The following is a 15,293-nucleotide window of genomic DNA, read 5'->3' on the forward strand; positions in this document are numbered from 1 at the left end:
GTATAGTAGGGATAGTGAGGTCTAGGAACCAGTTTAGAAGGAACTCTCCAGTGGGGCTTCCAAACTGACTTGAGGTCGGGATTGGGACCGAGGGGCCTTGGGTGGGAGTGAGCATGGACTTGGTTGGTGCCGGAGGGGCCATCCAAGGAAGTGCTCAAGAGCAGCTCCCACTCCCGAAAGGGAAACCGACTGCGGTGCTCCTGGCTCATGTGGAGTGGTGCGTTAGGGTAAGGGACTTAACGTACCCTAGGGCTCACAGTGGAGGGGCGGCGCAGTGGAGCTTTTGAGGTAGCTCGGGGGTGGTTGGGTTGTGAGGAACCTCAAGAGGTGGCGTAGCATAGTCTAGAGCAACTAGATCTTTATCTTTTTGCGCCAGATCATAACATGCCCCACTTGAGTACCATGCGGCTCATTGATCCTCGCCCTTCCTAGGGGCTTAGACCTTCCCTTCGGGATGGAAGTGGGGGGGGTAGAGGTACCCATACCGGGCTGCTAGGCCATGGTGTTACACCCGGTGTCCCGAAGCAAGTGTTGCACCCAAGACTTGGGATTTAGAGGGTCCCATGATCAAGTCTTATGGTGCCAAGAGAGGTTAGGAACCTGGAAGCTTGGTGTGCTTGGCTGCTTGTGCTTGTGGGGAGTGTAGCCGAACCTTAAGTCCAGTCTAACCCGGGGAGGGGGATTGGGAGAGATTTGGGAATCCGTGGATGGATGGCTAACACTCCGTTGCTCATGCAGTGAGTTGCTAAAACCAAGTAGGACCAAGTGGGAGCTGGTACCATAGGCGGGAACCTTGGCGAGGGAACTTAGCAAAAGCCAAGGCAATGTTGGATGGGTATACGAGGTAAGCTGGCAAATTGGAAAGGAAAAATTTGTGGCTTACAATAAGTTGGTGCACCAACGTGGGGAGCTACGCCAGGCATCTTGTGGGATGCTGTCCCTAGATGCATATACGAAGGTTGGGTTCAAGTCCCAACCCTCTAATGCTTGGGTTTGAGTCCCAAATCACTAGGGCGTGGTGATGGTTTGGAATATGAGGACACTTATTTTTCAGTGGTCATAGACTCTCAGTCAGGAGACTGGTTTAGGCACACTGCCAAGCGAGGGATGCCTCGGAGTCATGATGCACAGTTAAATTGTCTAGTGTGAAAGCTTGGAATATCTAACTTGAGCACTTTGGTGCAAGTAGTGCCAAGGCCGTGGTGAATGAGATGGGGACACTCAGTCTCAATTGTTATGGACCCTTGGCCGAAAGGGTTAGTTTGGGCACACCGCCAAATGCGAGGGATGCCCTCGAGGTCATGGTCAACAACTTAAAGGTCTAGAAGACCAAATATCTATTTGCAAATCGATTAAGGTGCCAAGGTGAGATCACTAGGTGATCTTATGGCCAAATAAGGACAAAGTCCTTGTTTGGTTAAGGAATAAAGTTCCTAGTTCAAAATGTTGATTTGAACTGTTTATGATGGTGTGGTTTGGTCAAAGTGACCAAGTGGGAAAAACAAAAAAAGAAAATAAGTTGTGCCAATACAATGGTATAATGAGTCAAAGAAAGTAGTCTTTAGGAAAGACCTATGGGAGGGTCACAAAGTTGAGCGGTGGACAGAGCCCATAACAGAAAATGCTAAAGAGACTTACTAAGGGTGAGTGCCCTTTGGACCCAGCAAAGTAGAACCTTTGCCATAGAACCTAAAAGGATACCTCAAGAATGGAAGTAATCATCTTATGTTGTTTGGTGCAATAATCAACAGATAGGAGCAAAAGACTAGTGGCCAAATGTGGGCTATAAAATTCATTAAAAGCAATCTAAACTACAAAGCTAAGTAAGGAACACTAATGTGTTGGATGTTAACGAATTGTAGGAAAGGAAGTGTATTTCCAAGGATAGATTCCCAAATGCTTCAATTTGGCAAAAGTGAAAGCTCCAAGGAAGGGAGCAGCAAAATAGCCAAATGATGGGTCGTAAACAGCTCTAGCACAACTTACGATAGTTGAAACTTAGTGCTAAAGATGACACAAAATAGAAAAGAAGATGATAGTGCCCATAAGTAGAGAACTTTCTAGGATGGGGAAGTGGAATTGCACAATATGTGCAATAAAAAGTGTCGAAGACACCTAGGAAATTTACTTCGAAAAGTCAAAATTAAAAGTTCCAAAGTAGAATGGTGATATCGATAGAAGTTGAGACTACTCAAGAATGAGTAGCAGGATTGAGATAGAGGAAGTGTCTCTAATGGGTTTAGTGAGAACTAAACCATTGAAAGGGAGAGAACCACCATAGGTGGTCGATCAAGTCTCTATGTTAAGGAGAGTATGCTCCTTAAAGGATGAAGAAGATATGGTGAACCTTTGGTGTCGAACCATTGACTAATATTGGCTAAGTGCCAAAGATGGGAAGGGTAATATATGTTGGTATTACTTTATAAAATGGTTTACTGTTCAATAAGGATATCAAACTTCGTCTATGGGTGGTGGAGTTGTGAGACACAAATCCCTAAGCCCCAAAGTGGAGCCAAAAGGGTGCCACATAGTAGTGGCCGAAGCGAAAGCCAAACGAGTGTAACACGTTTGAACTAAAAGCTCCGACTTGAAAAGTCAAGAGCGGGAGTGGAACTTCTAATGATGTGCTCGAAGAACAAGCAAAGCGAGCAATAAGCGAGTCTCTAGAAAAGTGACACAAGAAGACCAATATATGACACGTGGAAGTGTCTGAAATGGAGTTCAAGATGGACCTGAGATGGACCTAAGATGGAGTCCGAGATGGACCTGAGATGGACCCAAGATGGAGTTTGAGATGGAGTTCGAGATGGATCTAAGATGGACCCGAGATGGAGTTTGAGATGGACCCGAGATGGAGTCCAAGATGGAGTCTGAGATGGACCCAAGATGGACCTGAGATGGAGTCTGAGATGGAGTTCGAGATAAACTCGAGATGGACCTAAGATGGAGTTCGAGATGGACCCGAGATGGAGTCTAAGATGGACCCAAGATGGAGTTCGAGATGGAGTCCGAGATGGACCCAAGATGGAGTCTGAGATGGAGTCCGAGATGGACCCAAGATGGAGTCTGAGATGGAGTCCGAGATGGACCTGAGATGGAGTCCGAGATGGAACCGGGACCGAGACTGAGACTGAGACCGAGACCGAGACTGAGACTAAGATCGAGACCGAGACCGAGACCGAGACTGAGACTGAGACCGAGACCGAGTCCAAGTCCGAGTCTGAGTTCGAGTCCGAGTCTGAATACTAATACAGGCAATTGGGTGAAAGCCTAAAGCAATCGTCCCCCAGGGGGGGGGGGGGGGGGGGGCCTTCCGGGCCTTCCCAAAGTTTAGGAAAAAGAGTTTGGGGGGGAGCTAGTTTGGCCAAGAAAGGCCAGTTTGGCCCAAGAAGGCTATACCCAAATGTTGGGTAACGGGATAACCACTGGGAAGTCCAAAGCTAGAGTGAATATGGACCGACAAGCGGGGTAACTTCGTGAAGTGTTCAAAAGCTGGCTCTAGTTCCCCCGGGAGATCGAATGGTTGATGCTCCAAGTTCAATCGTGGGTGGCACTACTTGCTTGGATATTTGGCATGGCTCAACGGAACCTTGCTCTAAGCCCATGGTTAGAGCACCCAAAAGTGGAAGGCAGAGAGAGTATCTACGAGGTTTGCATAGGGCTACGGTGTTCCAAAATGTTGTCCCAAAGGCCCAGACTGTGGAAAAGAAGAGGAGCAATCCTTTGGTGTAGTGACCAAGGATACAATTGTGTGGTGAGGAAGTCCCAAAAGACTGTGGGACTTAGTGGTCATGCTTGTGGGCCTTGATCCAATGACAGTGTTGGCAAACACGGCCATGGATAGAAAGGGACTTGGTGGGGACCGGAAAAGGGATATTAGGAAAGGTTATTTCCCATGTCTGTAAGCATCTTAAGGATGCTAAGGAGTGGATCTAGGATGATCATTCATGGATGGATGGCTTAGTTTTGAGAGACGGGACTGTGATGCAAGTGGTGTTAGACCACCAGTGTGACCAAGGTGAAGAGGCATGGCCTTAACGTAACGGGCTGATATGTCGGTGGTACCTTGGGGTGTCGGTCATAGGATCGAACATGTGGAGCACTTAGACCAAGTGCAAAGGTTGAGTGACATGGATGCCATTCTCGTGGCTAGCAAGCCCCAAGTCCTGAATTGGACTTAAGGAGGTTGTGAATGAGTGGTCGGAGGTGTAGTTAAGTGACTAAAGTAGAATGGAAAAATTAGTCACTTACAAGTTAGGGCCTTTGGCTTCTCTCTCTATATCCCTGCAAGCAGAGGCGTATCACTTGTTTTGTAAGCTAAATGACATCTAGAGCAGCAAAGGTGGCTAACTCTATTAGTCATTTCCTTGTCAGCGACAGTCGAAATATGTTTGAGTTGGTAGCGCATCTGTGTTAGACAAAGAAGCTACTTTAACTCATTTAAGTTGGTACATTTCTCACATAATGTAATCATCGTGAACTTTGTTTAGAGTTGTTTCCTTGCCGGTAGTCTAGACTCGAGTATGCATCAATGAGGATGTCGATCTTCCCTAAGGGGGGGAGAGTGTCACGAACGTGACTTCGGGTATCGAAAGTTACTTATTGGCTAGTTTTTCGGATATTCTTTCTTTACTGCCATGACAATAGGAGGTCGGTATTGCTATTTCTTTTTTCAGCCTTTGCCTAAGCTAGTTGAGAAACTGGTCTTTGTGTGTGCATTTGATTAGATGAGTATAAGGATGGAATTACTAAGTGCTATTAGTTAAGCATACTTGACTTGGTTAGAGAAACTCATTCATTGACTTGTACTTGTTAGTGTTAGGAACCCTCGGGATATTGAGCTTGATCCCTCACTATTTACTAAATGATAGTTTACCATGTTTGCCAAACACCCTCGTGGGGGGAGGGGGGGAGTTCTACATGTATAATAAAGATAGTGGGTAAATTAAGTATGGCTGACCAACTTAAGGTATAATTTAGTTCTTACTTGCATGCTTAAATAGTATCAACCTCTTACCATCATGGTAGTAAGGAGAGAGTATCTGTAAAGACTAGGTAACAAATATATTTCAATACCCAAAATCACATTCGCGATAAGCATCCTTGGGCATCCTAAGCAGGGAAGACCCTGAAACTTGAGTTTTACTCCATTGTCCTTGGATACATGATATTTGATATATATAGAGTTTAGGTTCCGCTTAATGGTTATCTTATGGTAAAACACCATAGGATAAAGGGTGAAAACCAAGTGTGTTACATTTGTGAAGCTTAAATGTTTACCAAGATTGATCTAGGATATTATCATATTGCAATGGATAATGTGTTTATCTTTAAGATAACATTGAATTGGAGCCTCAAACATTTTGAGTTCACACTTATGTGATATGGTTTGACAAATGCATTAGCCATATTTACTTAGTTGATAATAAATGTGTTTAAGCATTATTTAAAAAAGTTAATGGAGATTTTTTTGAATAATATACTTGTTCTTAGCAAGAATATAAAGGATCATAAAGTGTATATATACAAGGTTCTCTTGTTAAACAAACTTACATGAAGAAAAGCAAATATGAATTTACAAAGGCACATTAAGCCACATTGTGACATCTAAGGGTGTCAGAATAAATCTAAAGAAGATGGTTGTGGTGGAAAATTGGACTACATTAACTTTAATGTTGAATTACGCAATTTCCTTTGTATGATGTAAATAACCAAATAGAATAACTTGAAAAATGATCCATAAAGTCAAATATAAAAGGAAAGGGCCTATGAATAAGAATGCACCCAATTTTCCAATCAATTAAGGGTCTTAAGGTTAAGCATCCTTGGGTTTGAATAGTATTGGGTTAGGTGACCTTCCGAGAAGTTTAAATTTAAGAGTTTATATTTAGTATCAAAGGGGGTTTTAGGTCAAACTCTATTAATTGACATTTGGTAGGTTTAATTTGCTCCAACTAGGCTCGATCCAAAGGGTAGAGTATCAAAAGAGTGAGGCTCTTGAGAGAGTTATAGCTCTTAGCTTTCTTTCATGAGGGCATAAATTTACAGGGAAGTGTAATAGATTGTAAACAACTAAAGAGAACGACTTAAGAAATGATTTATGGGTTCAAATATAAAAGGAAAAGGCCATGAATAAAAGTGCAGCTCTTTTATTAATCGATTAAGGGTTTTAGGATATTTAGGGTTAAGCATCTTTAAGTTTGAATAGTACTAGCCTTTTGAGAAGTTTAAATTCAAAAACTTACATATGACTAGTTATTATTAACATTTTTAGTGCTAGTTTTTAAAGTGGCTAATTACTATTGACATTTCTAGTGCTAGTTTGCAAAGGTTAAGAATATGCCATCTGAATGGAAGAAGTTATAAAAAGGATAGTTTTATAATTGTTAAGCAAGGCTCTAATTCTTTGTATTGTTGATCAAAAATTTTATTAGAAGAATTTAAAGGTTAACTTCCTTGAATATTACAAATTATATGAGCTCTATCAATAGGTAAAGGTGCCACATGAGAAGTTAAAAGGATTTTTACAACCTTTATTTATTCCTCAGCCAATTGGTATAATATCTCTATAGACTTTATCACTTGTTTATTATAAATATAGAGGCAAAACAAGCTAGTGTGGGTTATAGTGGATCAATTATCGAAATATATATTGTTATTAGCTTTCTAGAAGATTGTCTAAACTTGTCCGCAATATACTTCAAAAAGGTATTTCCTGATTTTGGTTTGCTATAGAATATTGTTAGTAATTGAGATTCAAAATTCATCAATAGTCAAAAGGCAGAGATAATAGAATCTATATCTTCCATTAATGCAATTTAACTATAATAATAGCACAATGGAACCCTTTACTTTGAAGGCATCCTTAAACATCATTGGAATAGAAATTGCATTTGAGCAGGGATATTCAAGATAAATTTGATTAAAAAACGACTAATTAGCCATTTAGCTTTTTGATTAATTGCCAATTCCTAGAATATAAAATAGGAGATTTTGTCTTTGTGCAAATGATCTTTCTATCAAGCGAGTGATAGAATATGTTAGTGCCTTTGCAAAAAGAGAAATTTTTTTATAAATTGATCTATATATAAAGTGTTTAATGTCACCCTCAATTAAGTTAAACTTGACATTAAACTTGATATTAAACTTGTTTGCAGTGAAACGTTCGTAATTAGGGTTCTTGAGAAGAGTGAAAAATGGGGCCTCTGGGATCGTCGCTGGCGTCTCAGTTTTGGAATGAGGAGGTGGAATCCACGCGCTCGCTGGAGGCGTGCGTCCGCTCGCTCCCGCGCGAGCCGCCGCCGCTGGCCATGGTGCGCGGCAGCAAAATCTCGCGCTCGCAGCAGCTGCTGCTGCTCCAGAGGCTCCTCCGCTTGCCCTTTGCACCGTCGCTTGCTCCGGATTGTGATTGCCCTAGCGGGATTGTGCTGGATCGCGTGGTTGCCAGCACTGGTGGAACGAATTGGTAAGGCTTAGGCTCTTTTTTCTCTCTATTTTCTTTGCTAGTTTAGTTCAGCAGAATGTCTACTGTCCTTTGCCAAACGACGATGAAGAGGAACTAAATTATAATTCAGGTGGGCGACTCTAACGGGGCGACTGCGAGTCCAGAGACTGTTTGCGAAGCGTTCCGGAGCTAAGTTGGAGCTGAATGGTTTCTCCGAAGCAGCAGCAGAGAAGCAGCAGCAGCGTGATGGCAAGTGGACGTATGCCAAGCGTCTTCTTGACAAATCGCTCTACGCATTGTGCATGCGAACAAAGCTTCTGCTTGGTCCCTCCACGTCGTTAAGCATCAAGGCCGAGATGGACTCGCTAGAGGACTGGGGATCGAGCGAGGTTCCTATGAGAGTTCACTCCAAGCTCCTTCACAAGGTACGCGGGCTCATTTTTTTCCTGGTTTTCCTCTGAGCCAAGTTTTTCCAGGTTGGTTGGTCGCTCGAGTCGAGATAAGAACCAGTTTTGATGCTCTCGTATTGTGGATGCCTGCAGCTCAAGAAGCACGATTTATCACTGGAGGCTGCATGGCACGAACGTTTCATGGACAGAGAAGCTCGTTACTGGGACGTTCCACAGGCTGTCTCACTCGACATAGCGTCTGTGGGATTGAGCTCGGGCTTATACTACAGGCTTGGTGTCCACCATAGCTCGGGACAATCGCAGAATTGCTGCGGAGGGGCCGGAAAGGAGATTCCATGGGGGGCAATGCCTGGAACTTGTGCTCAAGCAGCTGTATCTTATGGGAAGGAGATTGATATCTGGAAGGAAGACGATGCTCACTTTGGTCGGAAGCTTCACAAGCCTTACAATCTTCTAGCTGCTCGTCCACATATCACACTTTCAGGAGTTGTCGGTAAGTCTCCTCCTAGAGGAACGGAGTTGTTATCTTTTTTATACAGGTGGTGTGGTGAATGCAAGCCTTGGACAGAGAAAGCAGCCTCTCAACGCTGCGAATCCTTCGCTGGTGAAATCAAATGGCGATCGCTCCGTCTCGGCCGATGCATTTGGCTCGCTGGGAGTGACGGCACAGTTCGGCCTCTTTCAGAGGTTTCTGCTCGATCACACCAAGTTTGCTGCTAGAGTTGATATTGGAGGAGCTTCTTCCACGGTTTGCGCAAGGACTTTGAGCGCAAAGTCATCATCGCCTTCTCTTGCCGATGGACAGAATGGAATTACGTTCGCTCTTACTATGCAGCAGCAGGTTTGCTCGTCTTTGTTCCTTGTCTTTGTTTTTCGTCTTGAGGACACTTTTCTTGTTTTTGCTTCTCAGGTGCTCGGACCCCTTCGTGCTCGTGCGGATTCCAGATTCTCCCCGGATCTCTCGACGTGGAACGCTCGCCCAGCTCTCCAAGAGGTAACATATGGCTTAGATTGCTCCTTGGAGTCTCTAGGTGCTGCGAAGCTTGTAGTTTGGTACTGTCCGACACGCTCGGAAGGTATGGCAGAAATTCGTTTACTTGAGATATGAAAGTTGGATTGGCGTGGTGGCGATGATTCCCGACGCCAAGACGACGAATTTTCAGAGCGCTCTAACCGAGAAGAAGGTTTGTTTGTAATCGATAAGTAAAGCTCTTTCCTTGTCTCGGGAAAATTTTCGAAGAAAACCAGGAAAAAAATGAGTTTTGAAAACATAACTTTGAATGTTTCTGTTTATTTGCTACAATATTATAAATTCATCTCAGTATTTGAGATGGTCTCTAAGCTTCCGCACGGCCGCTTTCAACGTATCCTCATCCTTGCAAAAGGCAAACCTCACCAAATGCTTGCCATCCTGTGGATCTTCGTAGAAACCACTGGGAGGAATCGCTGCCACTCCCACCTTGTGGACCAGATGCATGCAAAACTCCATGTCGTCTTTGAAGCCAAACGGAGTATGATCCACCATGACGAAGTACGTCCCCTGCGGCTCATAGACCTTGAATCCCACCTCCTTGAGCCCCTGGACGAGGATATCTTTCCTGGCGATGTAAGCGCTCCTCAGATCCTGGTAGTAAGACTCTGGAGCCTCGAGCGCTGCCACAGCACCCCATTGCAGCGGAGTGGCCGTCGAGAATGTGATGTTGGAGTGAGCTTGCCGGATGCCATAGCTGAGATGCGGGGGAGCGATCGCCCAGCCAACTTTCCAGCCCGTGAACGAGTACGTCTTCCCCATGGAGCTCATCGTCACGGTCCTCTCGAACATCCCTTTGATCGACGCGAGGGAGACGTGCTCGCCATCGAAAACCAGCCTGCTATACACCTCGTCCGTGAATGCCAAGACATCGTGCTCCACGCACAAGGACGCGATGAGCTCCAGCTCCCCCCGGGAGAAAACTTTGCCGGTCGGGTTGTGAGGGGTGTTGACGAGGATCGCTCGGGTTTTGCTCGTGAATGCCGCGCGGAGCTCGTCCTCTGGCACTGCGAATCCATTCTCCGGCCTGAGCACCACCGTCTTCATCTTCGCGCCAACCATCGCTGTGACTACCTGGTAGACGTCGAAGAAAGGAGCAAACATGATGATCTCGTCGCCCGGATCGAGCAAGCCCAGAATCGTGGAAGAGATGGCCTCCGTGCAGCCGCAAGTCACCGTGATCTCGGTGTCGGGATCCACTTTCAAGCCAGTGTCCTTCTCAAACCTTCTGGAGATGGCGGCATTGAGCTCTGGAACTCCAAACCCCCGCGCGTACTGGTTTCTTCCCACTGTCCGGAGCGCCTGGATCGCGGCCTCGCGGATGAAATCCGGGCCATCGAAGTTGGGGAATCCCTGCCCGAGATTGATCGCCTGGTGCGTGAGCGCCAGGGAGCTCATGAGCGTGAAGACCGTGGGCTGGAACTGCTCCAGCCGCTTGGAAACCTGGAAAATCTCGCGAGAATCTCATCACAACCATATCGATTGAGTGGAGTGGCAAAATCTCACCTGGAGAGGGCGAGACATCACGGCAGAGGCAGCGGCAGCGGCAGCGGCGACGCCATTCCCCACCACCTCGTCCTTCTGCGCAGTGGCCGCCATTCTCACGCCGCCGGATCGCGGCGGCGACAATGGAGGAGGAGGATCTCCAATGGCGTGCGCGTGACCTAGAGATGAGGCTCGCAGCAATGGCTGGCTATGGCGGACGCCGAATATTCCCGCTAGTGATGAAGAGAGCTCCATTAGAGTCCTTCTAGGACTCCTCCTCATCCCCTCTTCTTCCAAGAACCCAGTATAAAGAAATGGCGATTCTAGATCCAGGAAGAACAAACCTCTCGCGATTCCGGGAAGAACAGAGCTCCTCCTCCTCCAATTCCAGCCCCGGTGGCGATGACGCCGTGGAATCCTTCGCGCAGCAGCTAAAATCCTCGGCCAGATCCCAAAATCTTGGCGAGGGCCGGCGAGTCCACTCCCGGATCCTCGAATCCGACCACTCCGGCAATCGCTACCTGGAAAATCTCCTCATCGACATGTATGGCAAATGTGGCAGCGTGGAGAACGCGCGCCAGGTCTTCAACTCGATCGCTCGCCCCAATCCCTTCTCCTGGACGATCATGATCCAGGCCTACGCACACAACGGGTATCTGTCCGAGGCGCGATCGATGTTCTACGCGCTCCGGGATCCCTCGATCGTGGCGTGGAACACGATCATCTCCGCACACGCCCAGCTAGGGTTCCTCCGCGAGGCGCGCGATCTGTTCAATCGAATGCCGGAGAAGGACGTGGTATCGTGGAACGCGATGATCGCAGCGTATGCCCAAAATGGGCATCTGGGATCCGCGAGAGCGATGTTTGATTCGATGCCGCGGAAGAACGTTGTGTCGTGGAACACGATCATCACTGCGCTCGCGGAGAATGACGAATTGGAAGAAGCCCTAGCGATGTTTGAGAAGATGCCACAGAGAAACACAGTCTCTTGGAACGCTATCATCGCAGCACTTGCCAGGAGTGGGCATTTGGAGGAAGCGCGGGAATTTACGGCCAGGATGCCCCGTCCGGACGTGGTCGCACGGACGGCTGTGATTGCAGCATACGGCGAGAGCGGGCAGCTCATAGCTGCCCGGAGCTTGTTCGAGGAGACGGCTGAGATGTGCCAGGGGGACGTGATCCTGTGGACCACGATGATCGCGGCATATGCGCAGCACGGGTATCTCCAAGATGCCAGAGAGCTTTTTGATCGCATGCCTCACAGGAACGTAGTGTCGTGGTCTGTGATGATTGCAGCTTATGCCAAGTGTGGGCGTGTGGAAGAGGCCAGAGTTATGTTTGATCGAGCTTCTCGAAAGGACATCATCGCATGGAACACGATGATCCAAGGCTATGCACAGAACGGGTATTGGATCGACGCAAAGAGTGTTTTTGATAGCATGCCACAGAAGGATTCCTTCTCCTGGAACGCCGTGATGAACGCTTACATACTCAGCGGCCAGTTCGAGGACGCCGAGGATTTCTTCCAGGAGATGCCGCAGCGGGACGTCGTGTCTTGGAACTCGCGGATTGCTGCTTTCTCTCTGCGTGGAAAGCTTGAGCAAGCGAAGGTGGTGTTCGAGAGGATGCCGGAGATGACTTTGGTTTCGTGGACGAGCATTGTTGGAGCGTTCGCGCAGGCGGGACGAGGGAGAGTTTCGCTGGATCTGTTCCGGAGGATGGAGCAAGAGGGCGTGATGGCGGACGAGTTTAGTCTGGTCACCTTGCTCACGGCTTGCAGCCACTCGGGGTTGACGGAGGAAGCGTGCACAAACTTTGTAGCGATGACTGTGGATCGAGGCTTGAGTCCCGGCGTGGAGCACTACTGCTGCATGGTTGATGCTCTTGGGCGAGCAGGGAGGCTCAAAGATGCTCAAGAGCTCGTCGACAACATGCCTTTCGTCGTGGATAGTATGCCATGGTCGATCCTGCTGGGTGCCACTCGGGTTCAAGGCGATTCTTGGCTAGGAGCCAGCGTTGCTAGCAACGTTGAGCCGCAGAGATCGTCGCTCTATATGCTGCTCACGAGCACCATTTCGTCGTCAAGTAGCTGAAAGGAGTGACTTTGTTCCTGCTGTTACCAGAAATCTTCGCACGAACAAGCTCCTCCTCTGAAATGGTGGAACCTGTAAGCATCTCTCACCACGATCTCCCGTCCCACGAGTCCGGAGATGAATTTGGTGGCACTGTGACAGTCGCTGCAAACTCTCAAGTTCTTCATGATCCTGAGCGGCTCCCCAGCAGCAGTCGAGATCAATCCAAACGCAATGGCCAGCTTCTCGCTGTGCTGACAGAGCAGCGATTCTTTCTCTTTGGCTTGCAAGTCGTATACTACTGCCTTGATGTCGCAAACAAACCCCGCTCGTTTCATCTCCTCGTTCAATCGTTCCAGCTCCCTGTGTATCTCGCTCGACCGAGGATGGCTCGTGTCTCCCACTCGAAACTCGTGTATCCGGCCCTTCACTTCGATCCAGCTGAGTCCTGGCTCTTTCTTCGGCCCCAGCTCCACCATACTCTTCCTCACTGCCGCGGCCTCCGGCCACTTCCCAGCCCCGGCATATAGATTGTGCATCACCAGGTAAGGTCCTGTGGATCCTGGATTCAGCCCGAGAATTCTCTGAGTCGCCCGACCACCACGCTCCAAGTCACCGTGGAGCTTACACCCGCACAGGAGAGTTATCCACGGGAAGACGCTCTGGTCCCCAAAAGGCAGCCTTTTGACGAACTCTTCTGCGTGTTCTAACCATCCTGCTCTGCTCAAGAGATCTATCACGCAGCTGTAATGCTCTGCTTCGGCTGGAAACCCATAGTCCACGTGCATGTTGAGGAAGTAGCTGTAGCCTTGGGCAACCAGTCCTGCATGGCTACATGAGGAGAGAACGCCAATCAGAGTGACGCTACCTGTGTCGATTCCTTCGAGCTGCATTGTCTGAAAGAGCTCAACGCCACGAACGCCATTGCCGTGCTGAGCATTCGCTGCAATCGCCGTGTTCCAAGAGACTTGATTCTTCACGGCCATGACTTGGAAGAAGTTTGCTACTTCTTCCAAGCTGCCACACTTTCCTAGAGTACAAAGCAAGCCGTTAGCTACTTCCACATTTCCGAAGAATCCAGTCTCGGATAAACAAGCTTGTACCAGTTTTGCAGCTGGGATCGACGCGAGATTGCCGCAGGCGTTCAAAACGGCGGTGAAGGTGACCTCGTTGGGAGCAACACCTTCCAGGAGAATACTTCTAAAAATGCGGAGTGCTTCTCTGTTAAGACCGAGTTGGCTGTGGACTCCCACCATAGCGGTCCACGAGATGACGTTCCGAGTGGTCATGGCGTCGAAAATCTCTCGAGCATCCTCCAAGCTCCCCAATCTTGCATACATAGTCACCAAAGCATTCTGCACAGGAGTTTTGCGTGTCAGTTCGCTCTCAGTCAGCAAAGAATGAATCCACTTACCTTTTTCCAAAGACGCACTGCTTCCACAAGCGTTGAAAACTGTCATCAGGCTCACAGTGTCAATCGTTACTCCACCGAGCAGCATAAGCCTGAAGATGGTAAACGCTTCTTCAAACTGCTCGTTCTCCACGTACAGCGATAGAACCGTGTTCCACATCATGATACTTGGCTGGTCACGATCTTGTTCGAGTAGCAAGCTGCTACTAAATGCTGACTTCGGACTCTTACATCTGCTATACATGTTCATGATCGCGGTGCCCATCACCACATCCACTGATTCGATACCACAGCCACCTTCAACTGCAAGAGTTTTCACAAAATCCCCATGCTTCAAGTGAGCTGCCAAAAAACACGCATTAAGAATAGCAACATAAGTTATCCTGCTCGGGAGCTCACCTACGAGTAGCATCTCCCTGAAACACTTGAAAGCCTTGTCGTGGAAACCATTGCAGGCATTGGCCGTGAGCATAGCGTTCCAGGACACAACATCCCGCTCTTGGATCCTCTCGAAAATCTCTTCCGCGTCGTCAACCTTCCCAAACTTTCCGTACATGTTTACCAAGGCTGTTTGCACGACCGTATCAGCATCGCCAGCCAGCTCCCTGGCAAACGCATGGATTCGAAGAGCCTCGGAGAAATCTCTAGAGTGGCAGCACGCGTTTAACGCAGCAACACAGGTGCCTTTGTTGGGAGTGACACCGCCGAGCCTCATTTGTCGAAAGAGCTCCAGAGCTTCATCTCCTTGCTCGTGAGCAACGAGCAGCGAGATCATCGCATTCCACACTGCCGCGTCTCGAACAAGAATTCCGTCGAAAACACCCCACGCACTGTCCAAGTCCCCACACTTCCCATACGCGTTCATCACCGCAGTAGCCACGATCACATCCAGCTCGAGAGATCCACAAGCTTCCACTCGAGCTCGAATAGTATCCACTTCCCAGGGGTGGCCGCAAGCACCGAGAACCGCAACGTAAGTAACGTCGTTGGGCATCACTCCTTGTAGCTGCATTTCCCGGAAGAGATGGAATGCCTCCTTGGGATGCCCACTCCGGGCATTCACGCCGATGAGAGACGTCCAAGCAACCACGCTCTTGTCTTGGATCCCCTGGAACACCGCCCTGGCCTCTTCGGGGCTGCCACATTTGCAATACATGGCGAGCAGCCTGGCGCCGAGAAAATCGCCTACCTCGATCCCGTTCCGGAGAATCAACCCGTGAATCCTCCTGCCCTGCGCGAGATCATGGAGCCTAGCGCACTTGTGGATCAGAGCGGCGAAGGTAGAAGCATCGGCCGATCCATCGTCGAAATATTTGAGCTCGTCGGTCCGATGCTGCGGCGCGGATGTCGAGAAGCTCACCGGATCGATACGAGGCTTCCTCCTGCCAAGAAATCGCCGCGTCATGCCGGGGCGGCAGCGCTGTCTCCATCGCCAGTGCTC

General features: G+C 48.3%; 4 protein-coding genes across 6 annotated transcripts; 2 read left to right on the top strand and 2 right to left on the bottom strand.

Moving 5' to 3' along the window:
- Positions 1 to 7,196: 7,196 nt before the first annotated feature.
- Positions 7,197 to 9,110, top strand: LOC9661931 (protein TRIGALACTOSYLDIACYLGLYCEROL 4, chloroplastic). Its single transcript, XM_002982722.2, has 5 exons — positions 7,197 to 7,465; positions 7,575 to 7,869; positions 7,987 to 8,347; positions 8,394 to 8,695; positions 8,765 to 9,110. Exons 1-5 carry the CDS (start codon positions 7,197 to 7,199, stop codon positions 8,960 to 8,962), a joined length of 1,425 nt encoding a protein of 474 aa, XP_002982768.1. The 3' UTR covers positions 8,963 to 9,110.
- A 15-nt stretch (positions 9,111 to 9,125) lies between these two features.
- LOC9661932 (probable N-succinyldiaminopimelate aminotransferase DapC) lies at positions 9,126 to 10,798 on the bottom strand. 2 transcript variants are annotated; one of them, XM_002982829.2, is made up of 3 exons: positions 10,714 to 10,798; positions 10,391 to 10,656; positions 9,126 to 10,327 (listed from the first exon to the last, which is right to left on the bottom strand). In XM_002982829.2, the coding sequence occupies exons 2-3, from the start codon at positions 10,649 to 10,651 to the stop codon at positions 9,173 to 9,175; spliced, it is 1,416 nt and encodes a 471-aa protein (XP_002982875.2). In that variant the 5' UTR covers positions 10,652 to 10,656; positions 10,714 to 10,798; the 3' UTR covers positions 9,126 to 9,172. The 2 variants fall into 2 exon arrangements, with proteins under 2 accessions (XP_002982875.2, XP_024543595.1); XM_024687827.1 differs by having other exon boundaries at positions 10,391 to 10,659; positions 10,714 to 10,751.
- Positions 10,684 to 12,462, top strand: LOC112350868 (pentatricopeptide repeat-containing protein At4g02750-like). Its single transcript, XM_024687848.1, has one exon. The coding sequence runs from the start codon at positions 10,684 to 10,686 to the stop codon at positions 12,460 to 12,462; it is 1,779 nt and encodes a 592-aa protein (XP_024543616.1).
- LOC9662302 (putative pentatricopeptide repeat-containing protein At3g23330) lies at positions 12,456 to 15,291 on the bottom strand. 2 transcript variants are annotated; one of them, XM_024687826.1, is made up of 2 exons: positions 14,252 to 15,291; positions 12,456 to 14,194 (listed from the first exon to the last, which is right to left on the bottom strand). In XM_024687826.1, exons 1-2 carry the CDS (start codon positions 15,255 to 15,257, stop codon positions 12,486 to 12,488), a joined length of 2,715 nt encoding a protein of 904 aa, XP_024543594.1. In that variant the 5' UTR covers positions 15,258 to 15,291; the 3' UTR covers positions 12,456 to 12,485. The 2 variants fall into 2 exon arrangements, with proteins under 2 accessions (XP_024543594.1, XP_024543593.1); XM_024687825.1 differs by having other exon boundaries at positions 12,456 to 13,264; positions 13,310 to 15,291.
- Between the last annotated feature and the right edge of the window lie 2 nt (positions 15,292 to 15,293).

The sequence above is a fragment of the Selaginella moellendorffii genome, unplaced genomic scaffold (genome assembly GCF_000143415.4).
Source record: "Selaginella moellendorffii unplaced genomic scaffold, v1.0 SELMOscaffold_55, whole genome shotgun sequence".
Taxonomy (NCBI): Eukaryota; Viridiplantae; Streptophyta; class Lycopodiopsida; order Selaginellales; family Selaginellaceae; genus Selaginella; species Selaginella moellendorffii.

Coding starts and splice junctions, on each gene's coding strand:
- LOC9662302 (XM_024687825.1), bottom strand. CDS start 15,257: ATGACGCGGCGATTTCTTGGCAGGAGGAAGCCTCGTATCGATCCGGTG. Junction 13,265..13,309: donor GCTCGAAGGAATCGACACAG/GTAGCGTCACTC, acceptor GTAGCCATGCAG/GACTGGTTGCCCAAGGCTAC.
- LOC112350868 (XM_024687848.1), top strand. CDS start 10,684: ATGGCGATTCTAGATCCAGGAAGAACAAACCTCTCGCGATTCCGGGAA.
- LOC9661931 (XM_002982722.2), top strand. CDS start 7,197: ATGGGGCCTCTGGGATCGTCGCTGGCGTCTCAGTTTTGGAATGAGGAG. Junction 7,870..7,986: donor ACTCCAAGCTCCTTCACAAG/GTACGCGGGCTC, acceptor GGATGCCTGCAG/CTCAAGAAGCACGATTTATC. Junction 8,696..8,764: donor CTCTTACTATGCAGCAGCAG/GTTTGCTCGTCT, acceptor TTTGCTTCTCAG/GTGCTCGGACCCCTTCGTGC.
- LOC9661932 (XM_002982829.2), bottom strand. CDS start 10,651: ATGAGGAGGAGTCCTAGAAGGACTCTAATGGAGCTCTCTTCATCACTA. Junction 10,328..10,390: donor TGATGTCTCGCCCTCTCCAG/GTGAGATTTTGC, acceptor GAGATTTTCCAG/GTTTCCAAGCGGCTGGAGCA.